At 46.4% G+C, this 14,699-nt stretch overlaps 1 protein-coding gene across 4 annotated transcripts; it reads left to right on the plus strand.

Moving 5' to 3' along the window:
- The first annotated feature begins 200 nt into the window (after positions 1-200).
- Positions 201-14,678, plus strand: gsna (gelsolin a). Of its 4 annotated transcripts, none has more exons than XM_083670635.1 (16): positions 201-332; positions 5,272-5,475; positions 5,958-6,112; positions 6,284-6,445; positions 6,712-6,861; positions 7,150-7,239; positions 7,636-7,768; positions 8,413-8,717; positions 9,165-9,298; positions 9,481-9,571; positions 11,870-12,040; positions 12,258-12,432; positions 12,661-12,782; positions 13,014-13,091; positions 13,293-13,353; positions 13,601-14,678. In XM_083670635.1, the coding sequence occupies exons 2-16, from the start codon at positions 5,283-5,285 to the stop codon at positions 13,768-13,770; spliced, it is 2,190 nt and encodes a 729-aa protein (XP_083526761.1). In that variant the 5' UTR covers positions 201-332; positions 5,272-5,282; the 3' UTR covers positions 13,771-14,678. The 4 variants fall into 4 exon arrangements, with proteins under 4 accessions (XP_083526761.1, XP_083526762.1, XP_083526763.1 ...); XM_083670636.1 differs by having other exon boundaries at positions 5,275-5,475; XM_083670637.1 differs by lacking the exon at positions 201-332 and adding an exon at positions 5,023-5,082.
- The last annotated feature ends 21 nt before the right edge of the window (positions 14,679-14,699 follow it).

The raw sequence follows: 14,699 nt of genomic DNA on the forward strand, positions 1-14,699 counted from the left end.
AGCTTATAGGCAATTCAAATAATCACTTTGCGCAAATGCAAAGTAGAAAATGAATCAGAATGAGCGCATACAGAGGGCGTTATAAACACATGTTCCCTGCCCCGTTGTCATCTATGTGGTCCAGACAGGGAGGGGTTAAGTGCCAGCTCTCCTGTAAAACTGTGTTACACGGAGGCCCTGGGAGTGTCGTAGAGGGGAGTTGCCCGGCCCAGACCAGACACACCATATCGCCCTGCCTCAGCGACTCTGTCCTGCCGAATTAAAGCCTCTCATCTCCCGCAGCAGTGAAACACACGCCGCGGCCTACGACCGTCTCAATCATCCAGCATTAGGTAAGGAATGCATCTGTAACGTTATGCTTTGAAGGTCTGATGCCTTATCCCGATGCATAGAAATCAATGAAAGATGATATGGCCATTTAAACGCTTTGATTTACCGGACCGTTATTTGGCCGTCATTTGCGTAGCCTAATCTAATTAAGAATATTCTAGTTCACGCTGTATCTTCGTCGTATTCTATTTACGGTTTTTCGTTTTTCTGACAGTTTGCAGCAACTTTTAATGATAACAAGTGGAGCCTCTTCCCTTTGTCTCATAGACGAAGACAGTACGTCCGAGCTAGATGTCTAATGGTCTATTTAGGGAAATAATGCGTGGCCGGTTGTTGCTGTTCAGAATAAAACTGTCCAAATAATTATCTAATGCCAAGAGGGATGAACTAATGCCAAATCAGTGCCCTGTGATGATGCCATATAAGGACCGACAGCGGAGAATGGGATGAAACCAATAAAGAGACGAACCGAGTCTGAGATGAGGATGCTGTTGGGTGCACAACACAGTTGATAAGACCTTTATAATGATATATTGTGTAAATAACCCTAACCCAAACCCAAACCCCCCAAGACGCTAGATTGTATGTTGGTCAATCCAGTCTGAAACAAAATGAATACTATTGTATTTAACAACATACTGTACATGTTTACAAGAATGAGAGAGAGAGAGAGAGAGAGAGAGAGAGAGAGAGAGAGAGAGAGAGAGAGAGAGAGAGAGAGAGAGAGAGAGAGAGAGAGAGAGAGAGAGAGAGAGAGAGAATGTTTATGCATTGTATATGTAAAAATTAACCCTATGCATTAATCCTATTTTCCTTTTGGAAAACATAAAACATTACAGTGATAGAATGACTAAAATCTATGTTATTCTAAAGGGTCTGAAAGGGTGTGTCATATAGGCTAACACATGCCACACATCTAGGCCTGCTGGGTATTTCCCATCAACAGCTGGACATTCTGTTATCTACAAATGGATGTCAATAGTCACCATAGTTACTCCAAACTCTAGCCTTCTGTTATGAATATCCAAAGTAAGGGGAAGTCAATTTACAGTTTCAGCCTGTGGTTGTCTGTAAGAGTGTGTGTGTGTGTGTGTGTGTGTGTGTGTGTGTGTGTGTGTGTGTGTGTGTGTGTGTGTGTGTTTCTATAACTGGTTTCATGTGCAAGTGAGAGTCTGGTTGTTTGTCAGCATGTATTAATGAGAGAGATAGAGAGGGAGAGAAAGAGGGTCATCTCATTTCGGAAGCCAGAATCAAATGACTTAGTGAGGCTAGAGAAAGGGACACCAGGGGAAAGAGGATGTCATTTGGCTTTGACTTTGGACCCTTTCAGGTACATTACCACCCATAGGACCGGACCTTTGTATTTACAAAGCCATAAAGTGCAGCCTGGCTCTGATTCTCTTCCTCTTCAAGTGATGTTTTACTCTGTGTAAACACTCTGGATAGCGTAACAGGGGACTGAAGGGGTTAACAATCCCAGACTGAAATCCTATAGTATCTGAGGAGGTTCGTGAGAGGGGAAGGCAGCTGATACATACTCACTGGGCCTGAGGAGAGGGAATGAATGAGTCACCCCAGAATCCCCTGACTGGAAGAGCACTCAGGAATCTCTCTTCCCTAAGAAAAGTTAAGATAAACATGCTAAGGAAGAGTCTTCATGAGTATCCATGCATGCCTTGATTTTGATGAGCAGACATAACACTTCAACACAAAGATCAGAGGAGATAGAGGAAATGAAATGCACACACTGGGTTATGCATTACGTTCGTAGCAACAGCCCTCAGAGTAATGCTGGGTCAAAGTGGGTCAAATCCAGTATCCTTCCACTCCCTGGGCCTCAGTTTGAAGGCCTTGCCCACCAACACCAAGGACTTTCCCAGTCTGACACTGAGCAAGAAAAGAGGTAGTTTGTTGGGGGAGGGGTACAAGAATTCAGTGGAGTGGAGGAATCCTGGAATGACTGACTCACTTTATGGGGGTGTGGAGGGGAGAGGGGGGGGAGGGGGGAACTTGCCGAGGGGGGAACTCGCTCTGTTTTCCCCATGTGCCAATGAGACAGGAGCCAACGGTCATGTGACCTGTTCTATTTATGCTCCCTGCTATGCTCCCTGAGTGTGGAGCCAACCAAACTACCCCCCTTGACTCACTGTTCAAAACACAGAGCCGATTACCATCAAAAGAATGACTGAGAGTAGTCTGTGTTGACACATAATATGTATGGTAACTTCTGTTGGTATAATCAACAGCTAGCACATACATTATTTTCTATAACTCCATTCCTTTTTTTAATAACATCCTTCATCCCCTCACATACTGCCAAAAGCAGCAAAGGTTTTAGAGAGAACGAAATCAACTCACGACTTTATTTTTATTTTTTATTTTCTTGACAATATTTGATTCAATTAGCCCTTCTGTCATTTGTCAGGGTGCTGCGGTATCTTTTGCATGTCACATATGACAGGATGTACTGAACATATTCATCTCAGAAAGATTTTCTTACCAACCTAATTAGTTCCTCTCACCGTGACAGCATGGGGTTTTGTTCCTCTGTGCCATCTCAGGAAGGTGATGTTTGGTACAGTATGCTAATCTCCTGGCACTGATCTGTGGGCCTTGATGTTCCTCATTGAAAGAACAGCCAATCAGACAGATCAGAGTATAGGTTATGTAAATCATTCCGAGCCGCCAGGATTTATATCCAAAGATGACTGGAATATGCTTCCTGAAATGACATTTGCCTTCACTGAGACGTGTTTCATTAATGTAAATGAATTGAGTAATGGACATACAGCAAGAGCTTCAGGTGCAGCCTCTCTATACCTGGGTTCATGGGTGTGTCCAAGGGAGGCTGGTGGAGGTAGAAATCGGAGGTTGGGCTCATTGTAATGCATGGAACGGAATGAGAAATGGTATCAAACACACGTTTGCACATGTTTGGCAATGAGCGTTAGACATTACTTCAGGTATCAGCTACTCTTGGCTAATGATGTGTCAGTGTGCTCCAACGGTAATCAAGAGTGGGTGTAGGAAACTGCTGTAGATCACTGTGAGCTGTTTAGTTAATATGTGTTCATGATCGGGTGTGTCTGTTTGTGTTTATGAAAGGGTAGTTATATATTACACTCAAGCAGGAAATAATATGTTATTTATGGCTGATATGGCTGTCTGAAATGCATTGTTCTCAGTTGACAACATGACACATTACTCCCTAGTGCCATTTACATAAAGATAGACAACCATGAGAACTGAAGGACATACTGTGTCTCAAGACAGCCTACATTTTACTGTACAGCACTAACATAAAGGCTTAGCAATATTATTACCATCAGGGGAGGCTGGTGGAGGTAGACATCGGAGGACAGGCTCATTGTAATGCATGGCATGGAAAACACTTGTTTGATACAATTCCTCATTCCATTCCATGCATTACAATACAATGAGCCCATCCTCCGATTTCTACCTCCACCAGCCTCCCCCGGCTACCATGTATTCATGTAAATTGAAATGACATGTCTGTCTTTAACCATGACATGTTGTGAAATGAGTCAAGAGAGTCACAAAAGAGGAGAGGAGAGAGGAAAAGGGAACTCCAGGTCTTCAGGGTTTTACAACTTCTCCATCGGCCCAATCAAGGTCACGAGGTTCAGATTCCTGCGATGGTTGTGGATGGCGTGCTGTCAGGGAGAATGCTCAGAGTTTTCGGCCTACAAAATGGAGAAGGAAGCCCCAAACCACAGTGTTCCTCTAGTATCAAGGAGGAGAGGAGCGGAGTCCACAGGAACGCAGCCACCGCCCTCAGTAGTAGAGACGCTGCATGTTTACCCTCCAGATTCGCATTTACTGTAGGAGCGGAGCCATGTCTGGAATGTTAAGTAATTGATTCATGGTGTACTGTGTGGATGTGGGTCCTGAGTAAAAACGTCTTTCACAATTAGAAACACAGTTATTTCACTCATTTACTCTTTCACCTTTGTTATATTCCATTGGTTTTTTGGGAAAAGTGTGAACCAGTGAAGCCAAGTGGTGTTATCATGCTCTCTCTCACTGCTTATGAAAGCTGAGCAAACATTCATATCGGCCCCTTCCCTCTCAGCAGCTCACCTTGCTTCTCTGCAGACTGGAAACTCAGACTGGAAACTGGAAGCACAGGAACCTGAGGTCTGGCAGTGTATCACTTAACCATTGTGTGTGAGAAAGCCCAAATTTGGATCTGCTTTTCTGTGGTCAGTGAACTGCAAAGCGGATGGGGCGGTCTGTGAGTTTGACATTAACAGGATGTACAACTCACATTTTAAAAAATCTCAAATATTCTCATAAACTGAACAGACTGAAGAGGGTGGTAATCTCACTCAACGTGGGCACACACTTGAAGCTCTTAAGGCAGCACCTTATCGTTTTTTGGTTTCTGATAAGACTAAAGGGTGTGTGTGTGTGTGTGTGTGTGTGTGTGTGTGTGTGTGTGTGTGTGTGTGTGTGTACACAGTCGTTCTTCTTGTGCCACCATTGCTGTGGCTGCCCACTGCAGACTGACTCACCACACTTCCTCTTCCTGTTCAGAGGAGGAAACACCGTACATTAATAACTCAGCACACAACATAACTTTATCTCATATCCATGGCAACTGCTCTGAGCTGAAGGAGTGCCTAAACCTTCCTTGAGTCATAACTGCAAACGATTTCCACACAAAAAGAGAGATAGACTTTTCTTGTCTTTCACTCATCATTGCATCTGGGTTATCGCTGAATCTCAAGAGTAACAGCCTTCTTAAATCTTACTTTAACATATCAACGCAGTTAGTTTGTCATCTGTCTATTCTAACCCAGTGTATGTGTGTGTGTGTGTGTGTGTGTGTGTGTGTGTGTGTGTGTGTGTGTGTGTGTGTGTGTGTGTGTGTGTGTGTGTGTGTGTGTGTGTGTGTGTGTGTGTGTGTGATTTCCCCAGCAGCAGGCAGCATGGTGTACCATCCTGAGTTTGAGCGGGCTGGCCAGCAGCCGGGCCTGCAGGTGTGGAGGGTGGAGCAGTTTGAGCTGGTCCCGGTACCAGAGAACCTCTACGGAGGTTTCTACACAGGAGACGCCTACCTCATCCTCAACACCATCAAACAGCGCTCTGGCAACCTGCAGTATGACCTCCACTTCTGGCTGGGTGAGAACAGAACAGGGGCAGGATGGGTAATGTAGGATTATGGGGCGTGGGTGGGATATGACTACTGTACAGGCAGAATGCTGAGTCAGGCCCATTTCGCTGTATTGATCACGCATGTTGTTAGAAAGCCTGGTAGATAGAAACCTTAGCACTAATGGGAAATTGACTAATGGGAAATTGACTTTGTGGGGTATGCCTCTTGTACAGTCTGTGTCCATTGGGATTTGCTGTACACAGTTCAAGTCATTGATCTATTGATTAATTGAGTTCGCTAAGCTAAAATCATTTGCCAATGCCAATTTTCAATGATGTTGATGAAAACCAGCAGACTATGCAGACTATACCTGCATAGTATACAATATACTATTTGGTATTCGGGATCAGGCCACCATTAACAGTAACAGAGACAAGGAAGCAGAAGGTAACATTATAGAATGTTTAACCTCGTGCCTGAACCCATGTCCCTGGTCCCTGCTCTCCAGGGGACTTCTGCACCCAGGATGAGAGTGGCTCAGCGGCCATCTTCACAGTGCAGATGGACGACCACCTGGGAGGTAAACCCATCCAGAACCGCGAGGTCCAGGGACATGAGTCCAAAGCCTTCCTGGGTTACTTCAAGTCTGGACTCAAGTACATGGTGAGGAGTTTCATTTGAGATGAGAATAACATCATTTCTGGGTTAGATGTTTAGATGTTTATATTATTAGCGTAATTGCCTAGCATATACTAGCATTCTTTCCACAATCTTGCCCATGATGACGCATACGATGATGTATTCATACGATTATGTCTTTTGTCACCGTCATAGAAAGGAGGCGTGGCGTCCGGGTTCAAACATGTGGTCACCAACGAGGTGGTCATGCAGCGGGTGCTACAGGTCAAAGGTCGCCGTGTTGTCAGGGCAACAGAGGTGGCCGTCAGCTGGGACAGCTTCAACCAGGGAGACTGCTTCATCCTGGACCTGGGCAGTGTGAGTTACACTGAGCCAGACGGACTCTGATGGTGTCTTTTCACAGTGGTTTTTATTTGAGTATTGCTTATAAACATAATGTAGGTTTCATATCTTGCTCATAATAAGAAGCCACTACATGACAATCGGTGTACACAGATAGAATCATTCTATTGCTTTTTTATCCCTAAACGATGGGGTTCCAGTTTCGATGTTCTGTCATTGTGAGCTGCTGTCTTGCTAGTTGTGTGACCACCTCCCTCTCTCTGTCCCCCCCCCCCCCACAGGAGATCTACCAGTGGTGCGGCTCCCAGGCCAACCGCTTTGAGAAGCTAAAGGCCACTCAGGTTGCTAAGGGTATCCGTGACAACGAGCGTAGTGGGCGGGCCCGTGTGTACGTGTGTGACGAGGGCAGAGAAAGAGAGAAGATGCTGGAGGTGAGATTAGAATACCAGGGCACATCCGTTTAGTCTGTCCGTCCCTATCAGGGGAGGCTGGTGGAGGTAGAAATCAGAGGACGGGGCTCATTGTAATCCATGGAATGCATTACCATGAGACCGTCCTCCGATTTCTACCTCCATCAGCCTCTCCTGATAGGGATAGAGCCTCCACTGATCTCTATGCCTGTTATTGATTATGGTTTAGTGTTCATTCTAATTTCGGCGTGGTATACTGTATTGTATGCTGAAGTGTATCTAAAAAGGAACCTCTCTCCCTGTCTTCAGGTTCTGGGAGATAAACCAGACCTGCCTGAAGGAGGCTCTGACGACATCAAAGCTGATGCCTCAAACAGGAAGATGGCCAAACTGTACAAGGTGGGACAGCATTTGAGTTAACCACTGAGATGAAGGCATAATGTTACTGGCCTAATTCCCTCAGATGAATGGTCTAACTGCGGTAGGCCGAGGTAGAAATCGGGCTCATTATAATGTGTGTTTGATACCCTCCCTTATTCCATTCCATGCATTACAATGAGCCCGTCCACTGATTTCTACCTCCAGCAGCCTCCCCTGCCCTATAGGCTAAATCTCGAAGACTCCACAGCGTCACTCATGGTGAAAAGGTGTCTAACTGAATCGTAATGGAGAGCCAATGTGTCCTTATCTCTACATACACTGGGTCATGATGGCCCCTGCCATAAATGTCTCCGTCGATTCAATACTAATCAACCACCCCCCCCCCCCCCCCCGTCTCTTCCTCCTCTCCCTCAGGTATCCAACGGCACTGGGGACATGGCCATCGCCCTGGTGGCAGCTGAAAACCCCTTCTCCCAGAGTGCACTGGAGTCCAACGACTGCTTTATTCTGGATCACGGCTCCGACGGAAAGATCTTCGTCTGGAAAGGTCAGTCACCCCAGGGAGCAGGTGGGCAGTGGGTGGTACTGCAGGTCCAGCGAGACGGTGCTAAACATCAGACAACGGCCAGACGTCAGTGCGGTCTATAGTCTAGACATCACACACTTACTGGAAATACTGTTTATTCATTTCAGTGAGGGTTTGTGTAAGATGTAGGATCAGCTGATTGTCCCCTGTCATCCTTTGTTACTCATTTGAACAACACTCTCTAATTGAATCAGTCGCTGGGAGGACAATGGCCAGACTTGTGGTATGACATGCCCAATTTCTAACACTTTTAGCATTGCAGGCCACACTTAGAGAATGGAACATTGTGTCCTAAAGAGAGTCACATGAGGCCCTCCTACAGACACCACATGATCCAACTGGGGGGGTGTTTTTCTTGTCAAATATTCCAATAAGATAAAGACCCACCTCCATTCAGTTCCAATATGCAGGTCACTGGGCAATGCACAATGCAATCTTTCGTGTTTTAAGTGGACCTAACTTTTGAAACATTCCTTTTTGTTTATGCACCCCTCCACACCCTCTCTCTCTCTCTCTCTCTCTCTCTCTCACATACTCCCTCTCTCTCTCTCACTCATTCACTCACTCACACACACATACACACACACACACACACACAAACACAGGCAAGGACGCCAACATGGAGGAGCGTAAGGCAGCCATGAAGGCGGCCGTTGAGTTCATCAAGAAGATGGGCTACCCCAAACACACGCAGGTCCAGATCCTGCCCGAGATGGGAGAGACGCCCCTCTTCAAGCAGTTCTTCAAGAACTGGCGCGATAAGGACCAGACCGAGGGCCTGGGCGTGGCCTATATCTCCAACAGCATCGCCAAGATCGAGAAGGTGGACTTCGACGCCGCCACGCTCCACGACTCCACCGCCATGGCAGCCCAGCACGGCATGGTGGATGACGGCAGCGGAGAGAAGCAGGTGAGGTTGCATGATGGGAAGGCACGCGCCCATTTAGGCATTGTTACTTGCTGGTATATTTATTATATCTGTTTTGCACAATAGACAACTCTTTGAGGTGCATCATGTAGTTTTACTCTCAATCTTGGATGTCACTTTCAATTGACTTCCAGTGGCATGGTTGTTGTGACATATTCACACCCAAGAGGCATCGGTGAGGTAATCTATTTGTACTGTGACACAATTATGTGGGGATTTCACACCAGTGTAGTCAAAATAAGAGGGATCTTATCTTATGATGGCACAGCTACCATGAACAGATAGCAACCAAATGAGAGGGGCATCATTTTGCATAATATTAGCTGTATTGACATTTACTGGCACCCTTTTTTGGCACCCTTTTACCACAATGGCTCAACCTTTGACCCCTGTGTACAGATCTGGCTAACCTTTGACCCCTATGTACAGATCTGGTGTATTGAAGGAGCAGACAAGGTGGCAGTGGACCCGTCCACGCACGGACAGTTCTATGGAGGAGACAGCTACATCATCCTCTACAACTACCACCACGGAGGACGCCAGGGACACATCATCTACATGTGGTAAGAGATTGTGTGTGTGTGTGTGTGTGTGTGTGTGTGTGTGTGTGTGTGTGTGTGTGTGTGTGTGTGTGTGTACCATCACAATACAAACAAACAGAGACTTATGGAGTGAATAGAGTCACAATATAAACAAAAAGACTATAAAGACCATCGGAAGAGATTGAATGAATACTTTCCTTCAGGCAAGGAATGGACTCCAGCCAGGATGAAATTGGTGCTTCAGCCATCCTGGGTGCCCAGTTGGATGATGAGCTTGGTGGTGGACCAGTGCAGGTAATAAGTGTGTGTGTGTGTGTGTGTGTGTGTGTGTGTGTGTGTGTGTGTGTGTGTGTGTGTGTGTGTGTGTGTGTGTGTGTGTGTTCGTATGTGGGTGTTTGGGAGAGGGGATTCTCTCTTTCCCTATACTTTCCTATTTCTCTCATTCATATTCAGCACAGTAACCTCCTCCTTTACCAGTACGCCAGCTCACTCTCTCTCTCTCCCTCCTCCTCTCACGGCTTTTCCTGCCCTCCTTCATTTCCTGCCTCTCTGTCTCTCCAGGTTGCTGGTGCTCCTATCACCACCCAGGTACCTCCCCCCACCCCCCCACCCCCCCACCCCACCCCACTCTCAGGTGAATGCATGGGTCTGTACAGAGCCAGGTATGGGAAGACACACCTCACTGGCATCAGTGGAGGCTGGTGGAGATAGAAATCAGAGGACCATCCATAGTAGAACACGTCCTGTCCCCCACTCTGGATGGCAGTGTAGCTTCAGAAAAGGCTACTTCATTTGTAACAAAGGGATAGAGCGGCCCACTTGATTCAGCCACTTTAATAAGGTAATATGAGCTCAATAGGGCTCAGCTGATTGAAATCAACAGCAGCTAGAGTGGCCATAAACAGGACATTCCTGAGCTGTTTATGAGGGAGTTCCCATCACTCTTCCTTATCCTGTCTCTTAATCAAGCTAACATTTAGCGTAGCTTCAGTCCCTGTGCAGACTTGACCTGATGTGGGGACAAACAGCCCTTGTCATTGTTTGTGAAATACGACAATAAGTAGTGGGGGTCTCAAGTGACTCTAGTCGTGGGGGTCTCCAGTGACTCTAGGTGGCCCCCTAGTGGATGGGGTGATAGGGGTTTAGGCCATGCAGTGTCTCTGTACAAGATGTCATGCTCCTGTGAATCTCTGCGGTCATCTGTCTGCCTATATCTGTGCCTGTCTGCCTGCCTATGTCTGTGCCTGTCTGTCTGTCTATGTTTGTGCCTGTCTGTCTGTCTATATCTGTGCCTGTCTGTGTGTCATCTACTTGTAGTCTGTGAGTGTGTGCCCAAAACATTGCCTTGAGATGTTGTGTTGTGTTGTGTTGTGTTGTATCGGCATGACAACTAACAGTGACCCGCAGTTGGTGTTGCATAGTTTAGGGTAAAAACATCCGCAATAGTCACATAGCAACAGTCACATAGCAACCATTTTGATGTTTGACAACTTCATACTGTATCTCTCAGCTGAGCACAGACCTCATTCACCATATGTGTGTAACGGTGTGATTCAGGGGAGGCTGGTGGAGGTAGAAATCAGAGGACAGGCTCATTGTAATACATGGAATGGAATGAGCAATGGTATCAGAAATACCATTCCTCATTCCATTCCATGCATTACAATGAGCCTGTCCTCTGATTTATACCTCCACCAGCCTCCCCTGGTGTAATTCATAGTCATGCAAGCAATATCAGGGTTAAAGGAAGTGAACGGATGGAATGCATCCAAGAGCCTTTAACAGGCTTTAAACAAATTACACTCAATATTGCAGTATACACAGTAAACACAGTCAATAACTACACCCCTCCATTCAGCCTGTGCAATATCCCTCTAATCCCTCTCCACCTGTCAGTCCAGCAGTCTCTAATTTTGAGAAGAATAAATATAGAAAGCAAGGCTTTGTCCAGCTCTACGCAGGTCCCACAATGTCAGCAATGGTGTTGAGAAGAGAGCAAACACCCTGTTGACTGACTGATTACACAGTGAGAAAACCAGGCAGTCGGTTGGTGGGACTGGGGCATTTAAGCGAAGGGGAGAGAGAGAAGGCCTCTTTTGTGCTGCTGTTTGAGGATGAGGCAAGCTGGCAGCATTGTCGCAACAGGACGTCCTGCTGTCAGACAGCCAGACGGACACACGCACAGTATGCTGGGATTGTACGATTGAGTGTAGTGGAAAGCTTGGCTCTGTCTGTGCGTTCCAAGTTGTTGTTGTTTAGGGCTCACTGCTGACACCTGGTGGGGAATTATTGCAGGCACAGGCGATATACAAGGTGTGCTGTATGTCATTGAAGAATGGAAGGATCTTCTTTTAAAGATCATCAGCTTGTTTTTCTATTGCTTGCTCTTCTGATGTGTGAATTTCAATATCGTGTCGTGTTTAAATGGTATCTCACAAGTGCACAGAATAGTCTCCTTTTGGATTTGTCTACAGCACAGCATGAATCACCATGTCCAAAGTGTCCATAAGCATCCGTACATTATATAAATGTGAGCTGTAAGCTGTATGCTATGTGTGTGTGCGTGCGTGTGTGTGTGTGTGTGTGTCTTAGGTGAGGGTGGTCCAGGGCAAAGAGCCAGCCCACCTCATGAGCCTGTTCGGGGGCCAGCCCATGGTGGTGTACAAGGGAGGTACGTCCAGAGGTGAAGGTCAGTCCGCACCTGCCGAAACCCGGCTGTTCCAGGTGCGCTCCAACTCTGCGGGGTGTACACGCGCTGTGGAGGTGAGTCACCAGTGCACTCTGTGTTTTAAATGGTTACTGTACAGGACTGTTGTGAATAACAATACACTTAGAGTTCTATACAGTAGCCCTGCGTAAGAGCATCGCAGTGGTTTGGCTGTGATGAACGATAAGGTTCTGAATGTGTCCTGTTTTACGGTGCTTTTGTACCCTGAACCCAGTCATGTTTATGTTCTGTATTCCGCTCTACCGCCTCTAGATCGACGCTGTGTCCTCCAACCTGAACGCCAACGACGCCTTCATCCTGGTGACCCCTGCGGGCTCCTTCATGTGGGTGGGCCAGGGCGCCAGTGACACGGAGAAACGTGGCGCCCAGCAGCTCTGTGACATCCTTGGCGTGACCGCCTCAGAGCTGCCCGAGGGTGGAGAGTCCGGTGAGAACAACGATAACGTCCTTATCAGCCCCCCCCCCCCTCCCGATAAATCTAATATATTAGCGCTTCATATGAAGATGGCCAAAATCGATAGAAGCAGTAGCTTTTTTTCCCCAATTTAGGCTAAAAGTGGCTTGCAAACTCCCAAGTTGAGGTACTAAACTATCAACCCACGGATGGATGTTTTATCCTCGCTGTCTGTCTGCTCTGTGTGTCTGTGTGGTGCAGATGACTTCTGGGAGGCCCTGGGAGGGAAGGCAGAGTACCGCACCTCCAGCAGGCTTAAGGACAAGATGGACGCCCACCCACCTAGACTCTTCGCCTGCTCCAACAAGACGGGCAACTTTGTTGTGAGTCCCATATCATCCTTTCAATAAGATATTCATTGTGCTACTAATTGTATACAATCTCTCTCTGTAAAAGCTCCTGTATTAGGGATACTGATGTTCCATCTCCTGCATGGTTTTGCATATCACTGATGCTGTGCAGAGGTGTTCTGTGAGGGATGTCCTCAAGGCCTTACTTAGAATGACCTCTGGTGTTGTTCTTACTTAGAATGACCTCTGGTGTTGTTCCCCCAGATTGAGGAGGTACCTGGAGAGATGACCCAAGAGGATCTGGCCACCGATGATGTCATGATCCTGGACACATGGGATCAGGTACTGTAGAGAAGTCTGATACCTGTGGGATTATTATTATTATTATTAGTAGTAGTAGTAATACTACTACTACTACTACTACTACTACTAATAACAATAATAATAATAATAATCTGATATCGTTGTGAGTGGAGATGATAATCAAAAGTAAGACCGTAGGAAACGGGAATTGGTTCACAAACATTTCTACTGCTTCTGTAGGTGTTTGTTTGGATCGGAAATGACGCCTATGACGAAGAGAAGACTGAGGCGATGACCTCAGGTAACTGAATGTGCCAAACCGCCTTTGAATCGAGCTAATTGTGCAAATGTATTCTCATAGTCAAAATGTCATGTAACTGCTTTACATAGAGAGAATGTACAGTACATACCATCCTGCCTTTGAACTTTCTTCTCGTTCTCGTGAACAAAGTTATTTTCATCAACTTCCAGCACCAATCATTTAATTTGAATGGGAGAACTGAACACTAAGTAGTCTGCCAGTCTAACTGAATCCCCTTCCTCCCTAGCTGTGCGCTACATAGAGACAGACCCTGCCAACCGGGACCGCCGGACGCCCATCGTGAAGATCAAGCAAGGGTTCGAGCCGCCCACATTCACTGGCTGGTTCCTGGGCTGGGACCACGAGTACTGGACCAGCGACCCTCTGGAGCGGGCCTTGGCAGAGATGGAGCTGTGAGCTCTCATCTGTTACCCCTAACCCCTGACCCCTGACCCTGCCACCCTACCTACCGCGCGCACTGAGCTCGTCATGAGACTTTCAATGGGGGAGTCCGCTACGCCAACCTCCTTATTTCAGAAGGCCCAGCGTTGTGGGAGACGGATGCTTTTCTGTTACCTTTTTTTATGAAAATGTGTCAAGAGATATTCTAGAGCTTTTAGATTGGAATGTGTTGCTTTACTTACTTAGAGAATCATAAGCCTGATCGGAGCAACTGTGCATTATTTTAATCTCTCCTGCATGTTTGCTGGAAACACACAGGAGACTTGCTTTTATAGTGTATGCAAACTTAGTGTGTTAGTGACTAAGGGCTATAGGTATCGCTGGTGTGCGTTAGACAAGGCCTTGCGTCTGCAGTGACTTTTGAGTAGATTTGTAGTAAAAGTGTCAGCTACTCTTCACATTTATTTTCTATATTCAGTACTTTTTCTACCGTCAACAAAAGTATTTCTCACCATACAATATCTCAACGCCTTAATCTAATCTAATCTGTTCTGTTTCAAGTGACATTTCAGAGGTACCTCTGCCGCCATGGTAGAAAGGAATGCAGGAGAGAGAGAGAGGGACTTTACCAGCATTGTTTATATCGAGTCAGTCAGGGGGAGGCCGTCTTTAATTATTCTATTCTGGTTATTTATTTACGTAAGGATACAGACCCACTCTCCTCTCTTGACTGTGGACGGAGCCTGTAGTGTTTGTCTCCCTGTGCAATGCCATAGCCTATAGGAAAGCTACTTCATGGGGAATCCAATGCTTTGCTGCTACTTCTTTCCAAATGTACCTACCACAGCTCTGTCGACCTCAATGGTTTCCCCTACTATCTACGCCTTACTGTCATTTCAATAAAACTGCCGTGTCCACAGACATCGAGAATGCTGTGTTGTGTG

This window comes from Argentina silus, assembly GCF_951799395.1.
Source record: "Argentina silus genome assembly, chromosome: 5".
Taxonomy (NCBI): domain Eukaryota; kingdom Metazoa; phylum Chordata; class Actinopteri; order Argentiniformes; family Argentinidae; genus Argentina; species Argentina silus.